Below are 15,913 nucleotides of genomic sequence, written 5' to 3'. Positions count from 1 at the left end.
TAATGCTAATTTTTCAACTATGTTTGTGTCTCAAAACGTAAACGTGTTTCCCCAACGGGAATAAAGCCTGGAAGAGGAGCATACACCGAGGCAGGGCCGGCCCTCACAGTAAAGTGTTCATGAAAAGGGGACCAACGGAATCTTCCAAAGCAAAAAACATTAGTCATCTGATTTCCCTCTGAATAAGAATTTCCTCGCATCACGTAACCTGATATGACAAAAGGTGATGTTGGGTATCAACTTGCTTTATTTTTACACTTGGAAGTTGAAATGCATAGTGAACACAACTATTACAAAGAAAATATCGGACATCACCTGAAAATAACAGAAAAACGTTCAAAGAGAAAACTCATCCTAAATGCAAATATGACGTCCAACTAATCGAACGGGACCGTTTTATTATCCAATAAACACTAATTAAAAAAGAAAATAAACACTGCTTTCCAACTATTTGTTTGCAGAGACGTTGAGATATTGTATACATTCACGAAATTGCTCGAATTTCCACCATCTCTAGATTTCATTTTTCACTTTAAATTGTTGTAACTAATAGCCTCATAACTATGAAATGGCTAAATACGCTGACGCAATGATGGAAGACCAGTCAATGCATGGTTGTATTGTATACATTCACGAAATTGCTCGAATTTCCACCATCTCTAGATTTCATTTTTCACTTTAAATTGTTGTAACTAATAGCCTCATAACTATGAAATGGCTAAATACGCTGACGCAATGATGGAAGACCAGTCAATGGTTGTCAAAGATTTTTCCCGTTTGCCAAAGCGAAAAGGTTTGTGTTTATTTTCACACTACAATATCTAAGTTATTTCAAATACTATAAACCATCATAGCTGCTCAAAAGGTTAGTTGAAATTTCAATGAGGCATTTAGCCATCAAATTTCTAATAACAGATAACTCCTTGTAAAAATGGATAAACAGAAATCCCTCGATGCATATAAGTCTTGGTCATTTGTTTGATATCAGGATTGGCTTAACATCAAGAGAGGGCTCCCCATCGTCATGTAGTAGGCCGATGTGGTTTATTTTGCGTGATGTGGGATGGCGAAGGACTTCACGATCGTGTGTTCATCGTGACCAGCTCATTATAGTCGCTCACACTTCCATGTCGGTTTCCGGCACAAAATCGTTAGCAGTATGTTGGGTTATGCGGGCAACCAGCCCTCGCGTCTCAATATTCATTGACAACAAAAAATGTACAACTTTCACTCAGGCTTTGCCCAAACATGCAAATTATCCCTGCGGAAAACTCTTAGAGTATGCATCAACATAATGAAAATTATTCACGTGCAGAAATGGTCCAGTGCTACGTTCATACACAGCGCCCTCTACAGCCTGTGGCTGAAGCTCTGGAACGTGTTACGAGTTGCTCGACGAGGGTTCATCAGGTGCGTCAATGCCCGACCGACATTCATTTCCGTCGGCTTTTCCGGACACAACGTCAGCGTAGCTTGGTGGCAAGTCAGCATCGACAGAATACTCTGGTAAGATGAACATATCTGTGGAATCAGGGCAACACAAAACCCGTTTCAGAAAAAAAAGTGACGCCAAAGGGACAAAGGATGCCTTAAAAATGGGCTGGTCAGATATTGGGTAAAGTGTCGTGCTACTAGAGGGCGCCGTACGCTTTTCTAACATGGCCTTGGTGATTTTTGTCTTATCATAGACAATAGTTTCAAGTGATATGCACACCCCTGAGGAGATCTAAGGGATATTCATTGCAACCACCTCTCATAGATGAATTTTTAACTTTCATGCCCTGTCAACTGATTCAAACACGTACGTATTAAAACAAAACACAAGCTGCACCAATTAATGACAAAATTTATAATAAACTGCCTTTGACCGTGTTTCTCTGTGTATTGTTCTCCTCACCTGGTGTCATGCCGTAGTTTGTGTGTCCCAGGCTGCCAGACACTGTGTTGGACTGCGCTGAAAAGGTGTTGTCATACCCCTGCACCGACAATGACAATTTATAGAGAGTCGTTGATCTTGCATCAGAAAGAGCAAAGTAATACCTGGCAATTACAATAATGATGGATGATATACGAATACTTTACGTAATTTTAATTCACCTCAAACGCTTGTAGGAGACAAAAGGAGGGATACTACTTCCCCTTTTGGAATTGTGTTGCCACAGTATGTTGAACATCTCTTGTTGGTTACAAAAACAACAAGCAGGAATGCAGACGTCATTATACCTGTCTCTGCATCCTGTTGAAGACGATGATAAGTCTTGTGGATGCTGCTATACCTCCCATTGACACCACGAGAGCAGCGAAGCCTACGACGAGAATGATCAAGTGCATCGTCATGCAGTTCCACTGTTGAAGAAAGGAGTTTGTCAACTTACTGACCAGATGAAAGTTTGTATTAATACATGTATTTGCCTTTTTCCCAATAGTTTGGATTATTTCCATCAATGTTTGTTGTTCTTGACTTTTCTTTTCTTTCTTTTGTTTCTGCAAGCAGGCTTTCAGGCAATGAAAGTCGGAGTGTTCGTTCTTGTAATGTCTGGTTACCAGAAGCTTTGACGTGTGCCAACCTTATCCACCAATCATACCGTATGTGCACACTCCAACAATTTTCTGCTTAGCATCCACTGCTTCCTCGGTTTACCAAACTTGCTTGCACAAGGACTGTTGAGTTTTTGAATAACACTTTTCCTCTAGCATGACTTTATTTTTTTGACAAACTGACTGTAAGCATCCACAGGGATTGCAGAGCTTTAGTAGGAATTCGTACCGGATATGTGTATTAGTGGTATTAAAGGGCCGTAATTCATATCATGGTGATAGTAAATATGACGCTGGTGATCGATCAGATAACACGTTTCATTGTGATGGGGACGGTGGTGAAGAGGTGATAAGGTGACTTGGTGACATGGTGATTGTGTTTGCCTCACCTCTACTCGAGCTGGTTTAGGTTCCTGGAATATGCCAATCAGTTCCACGGTCATAAAACCGAAGATCATCAGCAGACCAACAAGACACATCATTCGATACCATTTCATCTGAGAAAAAAATTATTGTGCCACTTTATTTAAATACCAGAATCCCTGAGAGAAGACGTCAGTGATTCGCAGGTACAACAAAGCAGAGATGGTTATCTTGACGTACCAGAAAGCAGGTCTAACGTGCTAGATTTAATTAGTTCCACCGATATGATTGAGAGCTACACTTTGAAGAACTTGAGAACATTTGAGGCCTAAAGGACTTTTTAAAAACCACTTGTAAACTTACCGTCCTTTTGATTTCCTTCATTCCTAGTGCCACTGCGCCTCGTCTGGAAGGTGACAGACCCACCGAACTTGATACGATAAACTAGGGAAAAGAAACATCGTTTGAGCCATGCAGGAAGGCTATTACTTGTGTGGAAAAACAATGGAGATGCCCTTTTTATTTTAGCTATTAAATGTTGTGGATATGGACAGCCACGTGTGTTTTGAGGTGACACTAGCGTCCACTAAACAAAGATTGAAGCAGTGGTTCTTTAGCTTTTGTTTTCGTGCTTTAATGGACTAGTTTTAAATATGATAATGTTTTTCTTGTATCAACTGTGTAGATTTGGTGTCATCGGTTTTTTAGGTTTTGATAAACGAGTTGGTAAAATGATTCTTACTCATTTTTTAAATTAAGTTAGTTTAATTAATTGTAGTTACCGGACTGATTACTGTGTTTTGCATGGAGTAAACAATGTCTTGACATTAACGAGGCAAGCAGTTTAACCCTTGACGGGCTAGCAGCTTTTTTGTTATTTTTTTACCAAACTGTTGTGTGCCTAAGCAATGGGATTTCTTGTCATGCGAGGGTGTATGTATATGGAATGTTTGTCGACGTAAAACTTTGATGGACTTTTGGGGTATGCCTTTTATCCCTCACCATCAGAACCATCGCTGCTATCGCGGAGTTTCACGTGGCGACTGTGCCCATTGATGGCGTTTGACGTGAGTCTGCCACAGGGACACATCCCTTGGGACCGGGAGACTGCCGTCTGACGACGTTTTGATGTCAATTTGCAATCGACGGTGGCGTGGAGTTTATGTCGTCATAGTGCTACTGGCCCGGTCTGGCGGCTTCGTCAGAGGTCTTGGATTGGATCAGAGTCTCCACATCCAAACGTCATTTGCAATGATGTGCCCCGACGCGCGTGAGCTCATCAAAAACAATGCACCCGTGGTGCTGGTTTTCCGAATGAAGCGCCCGTAATAAGAACCTCCTTTCCCCCATTCACATCCCACTTCTCCTTCCCCGAAGTCGTACTGGCACACAAGCTTATTGAAACATCTTAGTTGTTTTGTTCATAGTTGTTTAAATACTAAGTTAATAGGTGTTGTAAAAAATGTGAAAACTGGTTTTGCTTTATTAGTGTCCGCGTTGTTTTTATCCCTTTCAACGAGAGAGCTGGGTTTATGGTTGGGAATCATATCAAACAGTGCTGAAAATGAATACAGGGCAAACAATAATTATCAGTTATTAGCTACTTCTCTAACTGAAAGTTTACCTTCATTGGTTACAATAGTTCGCCAAAGTTGACAATTAATCTGAAACAACTAACGGTGGGTACAGTAGCATTGTGCCTTCAAAATAAAAACCCTTGTAGGCGGTGTGGATGAAGCTTTCATAGTTACAGTTGTACTCAATTATTCATGCCCTTTGGAAAATAACATACTTTTCTAACTTCTTCAGTCGTAAAAGCTATTACGTTGGTGCTTCCACGATGATATCTTTTATCTGTTTGTTGCAATACACAGACCCACATATGAGTTGGCTAAACTTCATTTGCATAATAATAGATACGACGCGGGTTTCTTTTTGCTCCTGGTCAAAATTATTCAAACCCCACATTTACATAGTCAAAAGTCTCTTCTTAATAGTCAATAGCGTGACCTTTGTTCTTGATGACTGCCTCCCTTAAGTGTCCACAAGCTTTCTGTCTCACGTGGGATGTTGGCCCACTCGGCTGGGTCAGGTTGGATGGTCTCCTGGCCATCACGCTGGTCTTCAGCTCCTCCCAAAGATTGTCTGTTGCATTTAGGTCAGGACTTTGGTTTGGCTATTCTAGTACATGAACACCATTGTCCTTGAACCACTGCTTTACTACCTTGACGGTGTTATTGGGGTCCGATGTCCTACTGGTACGTCCAGTCTGGTCCAAGCTGGAGTTTCTCTGCCGACGCTTTCACATTGTTATCAAGGATCTTGATATAATCCTCCTTTTTCATAATGCCCTGTTATCTTAATGAGGTTTCCAGTGCCACTAGCAAAGAAGCAACTCCATAGCATTATGGTGCCACCACCATGCTTTACGGTTGGGACTGTGTTCTTCGGCTTGTATGCTTCTCCTTGCTTCCTCTAGACGTAGGCAATATCCATGTGGCCAAACAACTTCATCTTTGCCTCATCAGACCACTGGACCGATGACCAAAAGGTAGGATCTTGGTTTTGATGTGCTCTGGCAAGTGCCAGACGAGCCTCCTTATCAGTTTCTTCCTGAGTAGTGGTGTCTTCCTGGGCCTGTGTCCAAGGAGACCTTCTTTGTGCAATACTCACTGGATGGTTGCCAGTGACACCTTCGTTCCTGCCTTGTCAAGGGTATCATTTAGGGCCTTGATTTTGATCCGTGGGTTGTTGTTGGTCTCCCGACAGATTTTTCTGGCGAGTCTAGGAGATACTTTGCCCTTCCTGCCACACCCATCACGGTTTTTTCACTGTGTTGAACCTCATATGCTTCCTGATGATACTCTGAACTGTTGCAACAGGGACCTCATATTGATTGGAAACTGCCTTGTACCCTTTGCCTTCTTTATGGGCATTCACGATACACTGGCGTATATCCTAATCGAGTTCCTACTTCTTGGCCGAGGTGACGAGTAACTGAGAATGATCTGAAAACCTGTCTTATTTTTACCTTCTTTTTTTGGGGGGGGTGGCATTTCATCAGATTCTTGAGCACAAAGTCATTAAAACAAGGTATTTATTCTATTGAAATATTTTTAGATTGCTTCAGGCCAAAGATTCTTGCAGTCATAGAAAGTGAAAAAAAGCAGTATGAATGAAAGGACATTTTTTTCTTGGGATTTTGTCGGGGTATGAATAATTTTGACCAGGAGCAAAAAAGAAACCCGGGACGTATCTATTATTATGCAAATGAAGTTTAGCCAACTCATATGTGGCTTTGTGTATTGCAACAAATATACAAAAGATATAGCGGAAGTACCAACATAGGCCTAATAGCTTCTACAAATGAAGAATTTAGAAAGGTATGTTATTTTCCAAAGGGTATGGATAATGGAGCACAACTGTATCTGTTTTAACCATTGAGAGGAATCCCATTAGAAGCAACACGTGGGTTTTTTGTATGCCGAAAATCAACTCAGAAATTGAACCTCCTACACCTGAATTGATATTGATGGCAAAGTACCGAGGGGGTTCTTATTTACACGGGGAGCGGTGAGAATTGATTGTTGTGAAGTGTTGTTGTTCCCTCGGAGGAAGCGAATACTTGAGTAACAGTGCCTCTTCAAAAATGGAGGATGACGTGTGACAGCATATTTCGCTATAACGTGCCTTTAATATATCTTGCTGCTTGAGGTTTGGGGAGGGTTTGTAAAAAATACCCACCCAGATTGAATTGAAGAAATAAACCCAGGTGATACTTAGTGCGCAGTTCTTGGATGAGGCAAACATGCCAACCACGCCGATGCTAAGAGCCAAAATGAGCTGCAGGATTCCCGCCACGTAGATCGGCTTGACCAGTGAGCTTCGGGGAGGGAATGACGTAGTGGTGCTAGTGGCGTCTCCTTGCTGTGATTGGTCCGTCTCCCCCGGACCCGCCATCTTGATTGAAGATTCTACAATATCTACCAAGTAACACCATATAATCACAGGCATTTTCAAGAATAAAATCCAAGACTTGTTGTTCTTTTTTTCTGGGCGGGGCTCGTTTTTCAAAATAGGAGTTTGTTTCCTTTAGCACCATGCAAAATTTCGAATGTACTTCTGAATGTTAAGTAGAGGTTGCTATTAGTCCAGAAGTCAACGTTGCCTTAATGACTGAGGACAACCCTGACACATCGGGGTGAAAAGTGTATTGGTGCATAAATCAGTGTGCGGAAGATGTAAATAAGCCTAATATAGACCAATCTTCGTGTATTGCCATGGCTGGTTTAATTACCCAATCTTTGGACTTTACCTCCTCTTGAAAAATGGCAACTGTGAAGTTTATGCAACCTTACCATGGATCAGATGCTCAATCATCGTTAGAAATTCTATTTTATTGAAATCCCCCGATTTCAATATGATTTTACATACACCCTAGTGGGTAAGGGTTGATGAAGGATTTATTTTTTTAACCCTCTCACATTTTGGCATTCGGTTACACGTTACACTTAGGTTTACGGCGAAGTAAAATTGCAGCTCAAAATCTGTTCTCACTGGCTTTTTCATCCTCGTTAACTGCCATAATTACTTAGTTCCAGTGTTGTCATCTTAGTTGTTCCTTTGTCAAGGTTGTTATCGTCGTATTCACCACCAATCCAACATGCCACCGTCATTTTGATTACGCCACTACCACCACATCACTCTCCTGCATCAACACCTGCATATTACCATTATTGACATTCCAACAATCACACACCATCATCACATCCTCATTATCGCCTATATGATCGTTAAAGTTACCACCACAATTATAAACCACCCGCTGAATCCTTCTTCAGTTCACTCCCGAAAATAGCCATCCTCATCCTCGCTACAACCAGCAGTTACATATACCATCATGTTCCACTGATAAAGCTCTCTCAATGGTCACGAAAAACTTCTGAACACTCACCTGAGGAAACAAAACTGCTTTCAACAGAATGTCAACGACTGTTAAGTTATCCCGCAGCTGTCGTATTGTTATCTGCACTGCAAGCAGACTTCAACTATCGTGCTTCTCTGCGTCCAGTGCTACTCATTCTTAAAACAGGAAAGGGCTTCACATCCTTAGTATCTTTCGCAACACTGAAATTCTGAATGTATGAAATGGCCTCGCTGAATAACAACCTTTCCAATGCCTTGCACTCTCCTGAACCGGTTCCCGTTGTGAGATAATGTAATAATTTCCAAAGTTAGTTAATCATTAGCTCAGTGGGTCTAAAGTACGCCGTGCCCTCGCGGTAAGTCATTTAGTATACGTCAGTCTTGTTAAGCAAAGAATTCAGGACTATGCAGTCGTTTTTTACTTATCACTAATACTGTAGTTTTTATTTAGGCCACTACCTAAACTATAACAGGGGGATGACCCCAGAAGCACTCAGATAGCGTCTGTGTGCTTGTCAAATTTAAGAAATTGAACAGTTTGGCTATCATTAGTTGGGCCAACACCATGCACGGAAGCACAGCGAATTACATCATTTGCAGATCAATAAGTTGACATTGCTCATCCTGAAGAAACCCCACACATTTACAGTATAACATTATAGGCAAATTAACCTGATGGGGCAAGCACATCACGTCTGTAGTTAGGGATTTAATTTGAATTACGGCATTTGTCAACATCATGAATATTTGTTTGTTTTATAAAGTATATTACTATTTTTAGTTACTCACTTGTTTTGGTTATAAACGTCCGTTACACGAACGAAAACCTACTTAATTAGTTCTGGAATACAATCATTTTTTCCTTTGAGGTAAATTTATACTTTTTAGAGCTTGAAACTTATAAATACTCCTCAGAGGTATTCAATAATTTTCATGGCGTCTATCTTTTGAAAACTAGATCTAACCAAGAAAGTGTAGAAATTAATTAACTCAAAATGTGAAGTTTTGTCGGGTTAGTCTGGACGGGTGTTAACTGTAGCACAACCGCCTATTGTGAACTCTGGCCGTCTTCTCGCAGGAGTTCCCCTATGTGGGTATCACAAATGTTGGGTGTGGATGGTTCAACTTCCACCACAGCGACCACTCCATTTTGCGCTTTTTGGTGAGTGCTCCGCGTGCTCGGTGTATCGGTGGCCTGATCAACACTAACTGTGGTCGTGACCTGCGGACTTTGCCCGTTCTCGGACTCGCGAGCCTGGCTGTCTGCAGCAATGCTAACCGCTGTGTGCTCTTGACGCTCCTCGCTCGTGGGTGTGTATGAGATCTGGATTTGCAAAGAGTTTGGTGTCCAGGCACTTGATGTTACCTCACTGTATGAGGGCGGCTGGTCGGCGTAAGGTGGCACTGGTGGAAAGTTCCCGTTCGCGAATCGGATATCGTAGGACTGTGGTGCCGTTGAATTAACATACGCTGTATATAGGGACATTCAACATGCTTTGTGAGAAAGTGCACTTCTAAAAGCGATCGTTTTATAGAAAGAGACAGTGTTTATTGTGAAATTTTGAGCTTGCCCTAGTGTAAACAGTTTATTCACTCACCATAGCTAGGGGGCGCCATCACTGTACTTGGTGTCTGCGGCACATCAACATCAATGTTCATTCCAGCTACCTCTATCTCCCGAGGGTTTTCCTATGAACAAGTGACATAAAAGTATATTTATCCCAGTGATTGTTTCAATCTGCTTGGTGATGAGGAAAACATGTTATTGTGCTCCTCTAGGAATCTTTTAACAAACATGCTTCATTTCAAATTGTCTCGGGAAAAAGGGAATATGGGATGTAAGCCATTCTTTAAAATCGGCCTCACAACTTTGGAAGACTTTCTTTACAAATCTTTTTGTCCTCTGCAGTTAACCTTTTGAACAATCTGGTCCTCATAAGCGAGCGTTGGCTTAGGTTAACGTACAGTGTTACAGAAAATAAACCTCTATGCCTCATCCTCTTTAGCAAGTCCATTGTATTACAGAAAATGGGCCTCTATGCCTCATCCTCTGAAGCAAGTCGATTGTGGGGAGTAAAGGTGCCTTTTCAAGCACTGACTTTTTGATAATTCTAACTTCCCTGTTCCGATGAAGAAGTCCACAGTACTCACTGTATTGGGCCGACTGTTGCGCCTCGGCGCTAAGTTATTCCCGCTGCAGCACACCTTACTGGCAAATGCGAGGCATCGAACGGACAGAAACACCTGTACTATCCCCAAGGTGGCCAAGGTTATATCTACGGCCGCCCTTGCCGCTAGAGGCGACTGTGGACAGCAATTTAGAAAGGGGATCTTGCAGTAAGAAAAGATAATTTATTCACTACCTCACTTGACTTGAACAAATCTGAGCTTTCATTTTGTCACAATACCTCCATATTGCTTATAAAGTACAAATTTATACAGAAGGCTATCAGCTGAGATACACGTTTGCTTTTCAGCACAAGGGGTAATTTTGCAGAATTAATGATATGAAGTTTAACTTATGCAACAAAACTTCAGTCGGACGTAACCTCGGGCAGTGCGAGCTATTTCGCTACGACTTCCCGCTCTTCATGTAGATAGACGTGCCAAGCCACGTTCAATTAAGTCGGGCACAGGTAAACATACGCCGATTGTCCACACTTTTCGCTTGATATAATCAAACACTAACCTCGCTATCAGTAGTTTCCTCTTCTTCAGCCGCTGCAGTTGAAAACAGCACCGTCATGTTGATTGAATACATAATACCAATAACGCAGAATACAAGATGGCCGCCAGTCTACAGGGACATAAAAGCACACCGTGTTTTCCGTGAGTGAATTAATTTTGTGTGAGGATCATCACGCTACCGTTAGAGGATATGCCGCTGTTGCTGGTGAGAAGGCAGGATGTGCATTAACAAGTGGAATGGTAAAAATCAGATTGTGTATTAACCGATGGAATAACAGTGGAAGAAAACTGAAGAAGTTGCGTAGTTAAGAGGCTGACTTAAACCCTGGTCATGTCTGCGCAAAGACTGGACCCAGATTTCATTTAAGCACCTATTTTGAAGCGATAAACTAATTTTTCATACAAGGGAAATCTGCAAACATACGTCCTTCATCACAATCACCTCTCATAACATTGAGGTGCCCCCAATCAGACTGCCCACTGCCATTAAAAGACGCAACTTTTACGGGGAAAAGCCCCCATTCGGAACGGGTCGAAAGAAACACGGTATTACCTAATCCAGAATGCGTTGAAGTGAACTTTTTTCCTCAAATAAAATTCAGGGCTACAAATGAAAGTAATAATAAAATAACTTTTTTAATTGAAATTTTCCAACCATCGGCGTAAGTCCCGGGGAGATGGGGGGGTATACTGTGCATCCCCCCACGTATTGAGGTGGGGGATGGGCTATTGGATCATCTCCCCCTTTTGTAGTGTGCAAAAAATGAAAACGGATCATAATAAATTTTTCAGACTTCCATCGACTAAAATACGTTCAGTATAGCTCAATAAAGGGAAAACAAGTTATAATGCCATAAATATGCCCTTTTGAATGTATATTACAGATGTACATCAATATCATGAACATCAACCCCCATATCGAGTCAATGGTGTCAGCCCCCCCCCCTTCAAATTCTCATGGACGGGCAAGTCATTCCCTCCCCCAACCTTCCCCACCTCCATCCCCCCCAATTTCTGGCACTAATTTACGCCTGATTGACATATTTCGTGTTTCCAACAGGAAATAACCTGAAAGAAAAAAGATATTGAAAGGAGAAAACCTCACATCTTGGTTTCTAACCAAGAAAACCAGCAACACGTAATCCTTTTCCGTACATACTACGCTACAGAAGCCGGCTCGATCGAATTCTCCTTTCGACCTCTTTTGTGCCCATGACCGTACATACTGACGCTGAAGTCGTGTAATTCAGGGAATTTCATAATATATTTCGGCCGGGTTCCAAACAAGGACATTTCTCGGTGAAAAGCCTCGTTTATTATCTGTGGTGGGTAGTCTGATCAGGTGCGATATGTGAGACTAAAAAAGGTGCCTGATCACCCAGAAAAATAAACACACTTTGTATTCAAGTGGAAGTCAGAAAGGTCCCTCAGTTCAAGTAAAGTTGATTTGAGCCATAAGAACATTAATTTTTAATAACGAGTATTGCCCATATGAAAACGTTTTTAAAAAATCCACAAATTAAGCAGTGGGGTGACAGATTTTAAAACGCCGATGTAAATAGTAAGCGAAAGGAATGTGGAAAACAAAGCCGTCTTACATCTCTGAAAGAATGGGGTATGTCTGAACATGGGGGAAGGACACAGAAGGAGTTTGAACAGCCCGGGCTATAACCTTTGGCCGATTACCACTTTCTGGCATTCCCAGTATGTCCATAGCCAGAGCGCAGCACACGCCTGCTACCCACCACCTGTTTTGCAACCATAAGCCCCCTTTGTACCCAATGATCGTCGCCGCAATTTTTCGTTGGTAATCTGCATCCCAAAATGTTGTGTACTACAGTATAGGAAGCTGAATATTCATGCCATCGTTGGTGCTTGATATGATCCGACAACAACATCAAATTTAGTCCTTGCGCAGTTGCTTTTATTAGGCTGTGTACCCGAAGCGTTCATGCGCAGTTGTTGCCCTTATCGAACGCTTTCTTGTGGACTTCTTTTTGGAATAAATAGCCAAGCTGTTTGTGAGACTTTGTGTTTTGTTTGAATAATGTTTATTATGGCATTTGCACAAAGGCGTATTTTATGAGATTTCACGATCACTCCCTGTGATGAAATAGCGCTTTTTGTTCCCAATAAACTGATCTTTCCAGAAGTAGTGAACATTTTGTTGGCCAGTCTTAGCCAAATTCGTACCTTGTCTTTGAACACTGATGTATTGGACGGAGGAGACTAGAATTACAAACTTTGCATGGATAATGAAACAGTGTGTCAAAAGTTTATTTGTGATGGCAAAAGTAGGTCTAATATTCGGAATTTTTCTCTCTCTATTTCCTGGTCTCATCGATAGTTTGTATTCAATTGCAAGCAAACAAACTACAAGTATTGCCAGGATATTACTGGCCCCGCTTGTCTGGCTAAGATGCAGGCAGCAATAAGGCATTTTGGGAATGTTTTCTATTTTTCGTCAAGTGCGGCGGCGACCATCATTAGACGCTTTGAAGTGCGTGAGTTACAACTCCTTTCGTGTCCTTCTTCCATGGTTTGAAGGAGTATGAATTTCATAGAAGTGTCTTACCAGACAATTGTTATTTGTGTTACGAGAGGCAGAGATTCCGAGAAGTCCGCACAGGAAGAACTGAAAAAAAAAAAGAAAATGGAGCAATAGTTTCAAAGACGAACACCGGCAACCATGAACTTCCGCCTTTTAAAAAGTTTATGCTCACTCTAATGAAGTGGATGCTAGGACGTGATTGGTCGATTCGTATGCAACTGTTACATAGGCTGGAACGTTAAAGTCGAGGAAGTATATACTCAGTTCATGTTAAGATTTATCTTTAAACTCCTTCTTATTCCAATAACTTCTCATTATTTATTCGACCAATCAATTATGCAGATTACAATGTTGTAACGAGTCACCAAATGTGGTGACTTGAGTTGAGTCGAGTGGAGTCACTTTGTGTAGTCAAGTTGAGTCGACTAAAGTACTGAGATCGAGACAATTTGAAAAATACAATAAAAGCAAAACTACATGTAAGTCATTTTTAGTATTTACCTTCATTTAGACATACTTTAATTTTTTTGAGACTGGAGTCTTACAAGCTTGTGCTCGATTCGAGCCTCCATAAGAGATTCGAATCGAGTTGAGTCATTTAGTCGCAGAGACTCAAGTCCAGTCGAGTCGCCAAAAATTGTGCGAGTCGGACACAATTCGAGTCATTGACTCAAATCATTTCACCTATTAATTCACTTAATTTAACTAATTCCTGTGAATGCTCACATGCTTGCTATCACCTGGACAACTTTCAAATCAAAGCTAACTCTTCGCTTTTCTAATTGTTTAATGTTGCAGAGTATCTGATGTGCTTGTAGTCTTGTATCCATTTAACTTGTGGCCTTTAGCCTTTAGGTTGACGAGAAATCGCCGCAGGCCGCTGTTTCCTATTTGGTAAATCGAATGAAATTGTATCAAGAACACACTGAAATGTAACAACATAGACTGTTTTTCTCGTTGTGTACTTAGCAATTTCATGTGAATGTATAAGTAAGATACGGGTCTTTCCTTTGCTAGCCGTTGCCGTTGTCAAGGGGAGCATCTTGCTGATGCTGTTCCCTTTTTTCACATTAATTTAAACATTAAACAGTCGATCGTCATTGTTTGCCGGGCCATCTAGCCTGTTTTATTGACTCCTATGGCACTTAGGATCACACAACACACATTTTCAAAGTGAGAATTCACTTGTTTTGAGAGTGGTGTAATTAAGTTTAGAGAAATTAAATCGCCAACATAAAGTAGAGTACACTCCAACACATTACGGCTTTATAAAAACAAAACGCGTTAACCTAAGTTTCGCTCCGACGCTACAAATTAAATCCTAATTAACTCACCCAAGCCCCAGACCACAGAGGCACAGCGCTATCACTGAACTTACAATCCAACGTTAGGGCAGTAATTCCTAGTGCAGTAACTGTCAGTGCCACGAAGGCCTGAGCTATGGACCAGTATAAATACGCCTTTTGGATCATTCTGGAGCCCGATACCATTCCAGATTAATTCAAATGAAGGCCTGCAAATAAAGTAATATAAAAATACGTTTTCACATTTGACGGGTGCAGACAAACATACTTTTGTTATAGTATGACCTTTTATGATGGCTTTCTTGTGACTAACTGAAAAAGTGAATGTCTAGTGAGCCCATCACTCTTTTTCTTTTATGACACCACTTTAATATAAATCACTTTACATAGCACTTAAATGCGATCAACACCTATATAACATGTTACAAACCTTTATTATCCTTCCATACCTCCAAATAAAGAGCATGTTTATATGATGTGTTCCTCTGGACAAATTTGTAAAATTCAAAATTTGCGGTCAATCGTTACTTACAAGTATAGTTTGAATTATACGTACCCGGCCATGAATATGAAAAGACTCTTTGAGGACTTATTGCCTTCATGCATGCAGTTCTGCAACACAGGATACGATAGGTACATATAGCGCTCTGTGTATTTTTGTGATAGAGAGGGCTTGATGACGCCATTGTATGAACTCTTACGTAACAGGTTTGCCTTTTGTGTATATCAACACAAATGGAAGTAAATCATTGACACTCTCACATGGCTTCAAGAAGAACAAATGACAATTGTAGGTGAAGAAACTGCTCTAAGAATTATGGAAATGTCAGATGAAGTTGCATTTTGTGAAAACGGAAACTTGGCTTTAAGTTATTGTCTTTCCAAATATCATTGGCAATTTTACTGCTGAGCATGAAGTTTATGACTCCTTGAAATGTAATTCACGTTTTCCCACCACCATCACCATCACCACGATGATAATTTCAGACAAAATCATGTTTCTATTAACATGATATGAGCAAACTGTGTAAAACGTATTTTTTTAAATGGCTGTGATCATTTGAAATGCTTCTCATGTTATCCGGTTGAAAATGGAAAAAAATACAGGTTTAAAATGCGTTGAAATATTCAAGAATGCATTTTGGAAAGTTGGTCACAACTACAAACAACTCATCAACTTCAGCAGTTTTGTACACACGCTAGCATCCACTGACGTGCATGTCATGAATATCATCCTTTTTGGTTATCGTGTACAAGAAAGCGACAAACAATGACCTGACGACGCCCTCTAGGGGTAACAAAAAGAAACAAAATCCTCTGGTTTCTCGGAGACACCCGGTTGATGACTTTTGTTGTTGCAGCTCTGGTCGTCACTGATTTAATTAACACAGCAGCAAAAGAACTTGGAATTCAACTGGCATGCTGCTACGCAATGCCATTTAGTGGTTTTGAATGTCTAATTCCGTGTTGGAAAAATCACTGACATTATCATCAGGACTCCCACTTGAGGGAAATAATGCATCAGCTGTTATCACCAAGGGCT

The 15,913-nt window shown here is 41.0% G+C and overlaps 2 protein-coding genes across 4 annotated transcripts; both read right to left on the bottom strand.

The window, feature by feature from the left end:
- Nucleotides 1-767: 767 nt before the first annotated feature.
- LOC110978305 (uncharacterized) lies at nt 768-8,098 on the bottom strand. The gene is made up of 7 exons (XM_022233206.2): nt 7,856-8,098; nt 6,646-6,884; nt 3,265-3,345; nt 2,928-3,035; nt 2,224-2,346; nt 1,898-1,976; nt 768-1,521 (listed from the first exon to the last, which is right to left on the bottom strand). Exons 2-7 carry the CDS (start codon nt 6,859-6,861, stop codon nt 1,382-1,384), a joined length of 747 nt encoding a protein of 248 aa, XP_022088898.1. The 5' UTR covers nt 6,862-6,884; nt 7,856-8,098; the 3' UTR covers nt 768-1,381.
- Nucleotides 8,099-8,253: 155 nt separating this feature from the next.
- Nucleotides 8,254-15,037, bottom strand: LOC147799885 (uncharacterized). 3 transcript variants are annotated; one of them, XM_087133200.1, is made up of 7 exons: nt 14,927-15,037; nt 14,401-14,579; nt 13,091-13,150; nt 10,517-10,624; nt 9,979-10,131; nt 9,426-9,516; nt 8,254-9,297 (listed from the first exon to the last, which is right to left on the bottom strand). In XM_087133200.1, exons 2-7 carry the CDS (start codon nt 14,554-14,556, stop codon nt 8,876-8,878), a joined length of 990 nt encoding a protein of 329 aa, XP_086989326.1. In that variant the 5' UTR covers nt 14,557-14,579; nt 14,927-15,037; the 3' UTR covers nt 8,254-8,875. The 3 variants fall into 3 exon arrangements, with proteins under 3 accessions (XP_086989326.1, XP_086989327.1, XP_086989328.1); XM_087133201.1 differs by having other exon boundaries at nt 14,903-15,017; XM_087133202.1 differs by having other exon boundaries at nt 14,801-14,931.
- Nucleotides 15,038-15,913: the final 876 nt, after the last annotated feature.

This window comes from Acanthaster planci, linkage group LG02 (assembly GCF_054643075.1).
Source record: "Acanthaster planci isolate LZ-2023a linkage group LG02, COTS_SCS, whole genome shotgun sequence".
In the NCBI taxonomy this organism is placed as follows: domain Eukaryota; kingdom Metazoa; phylum Echinodermata; class Asteroidea; order Valvatida; family Acanthasteridae; genus Acanthaster; species Acanthaster planci.
This window is presented reverse-complemented; position numbering and strand designations above follow the sequence as displayed.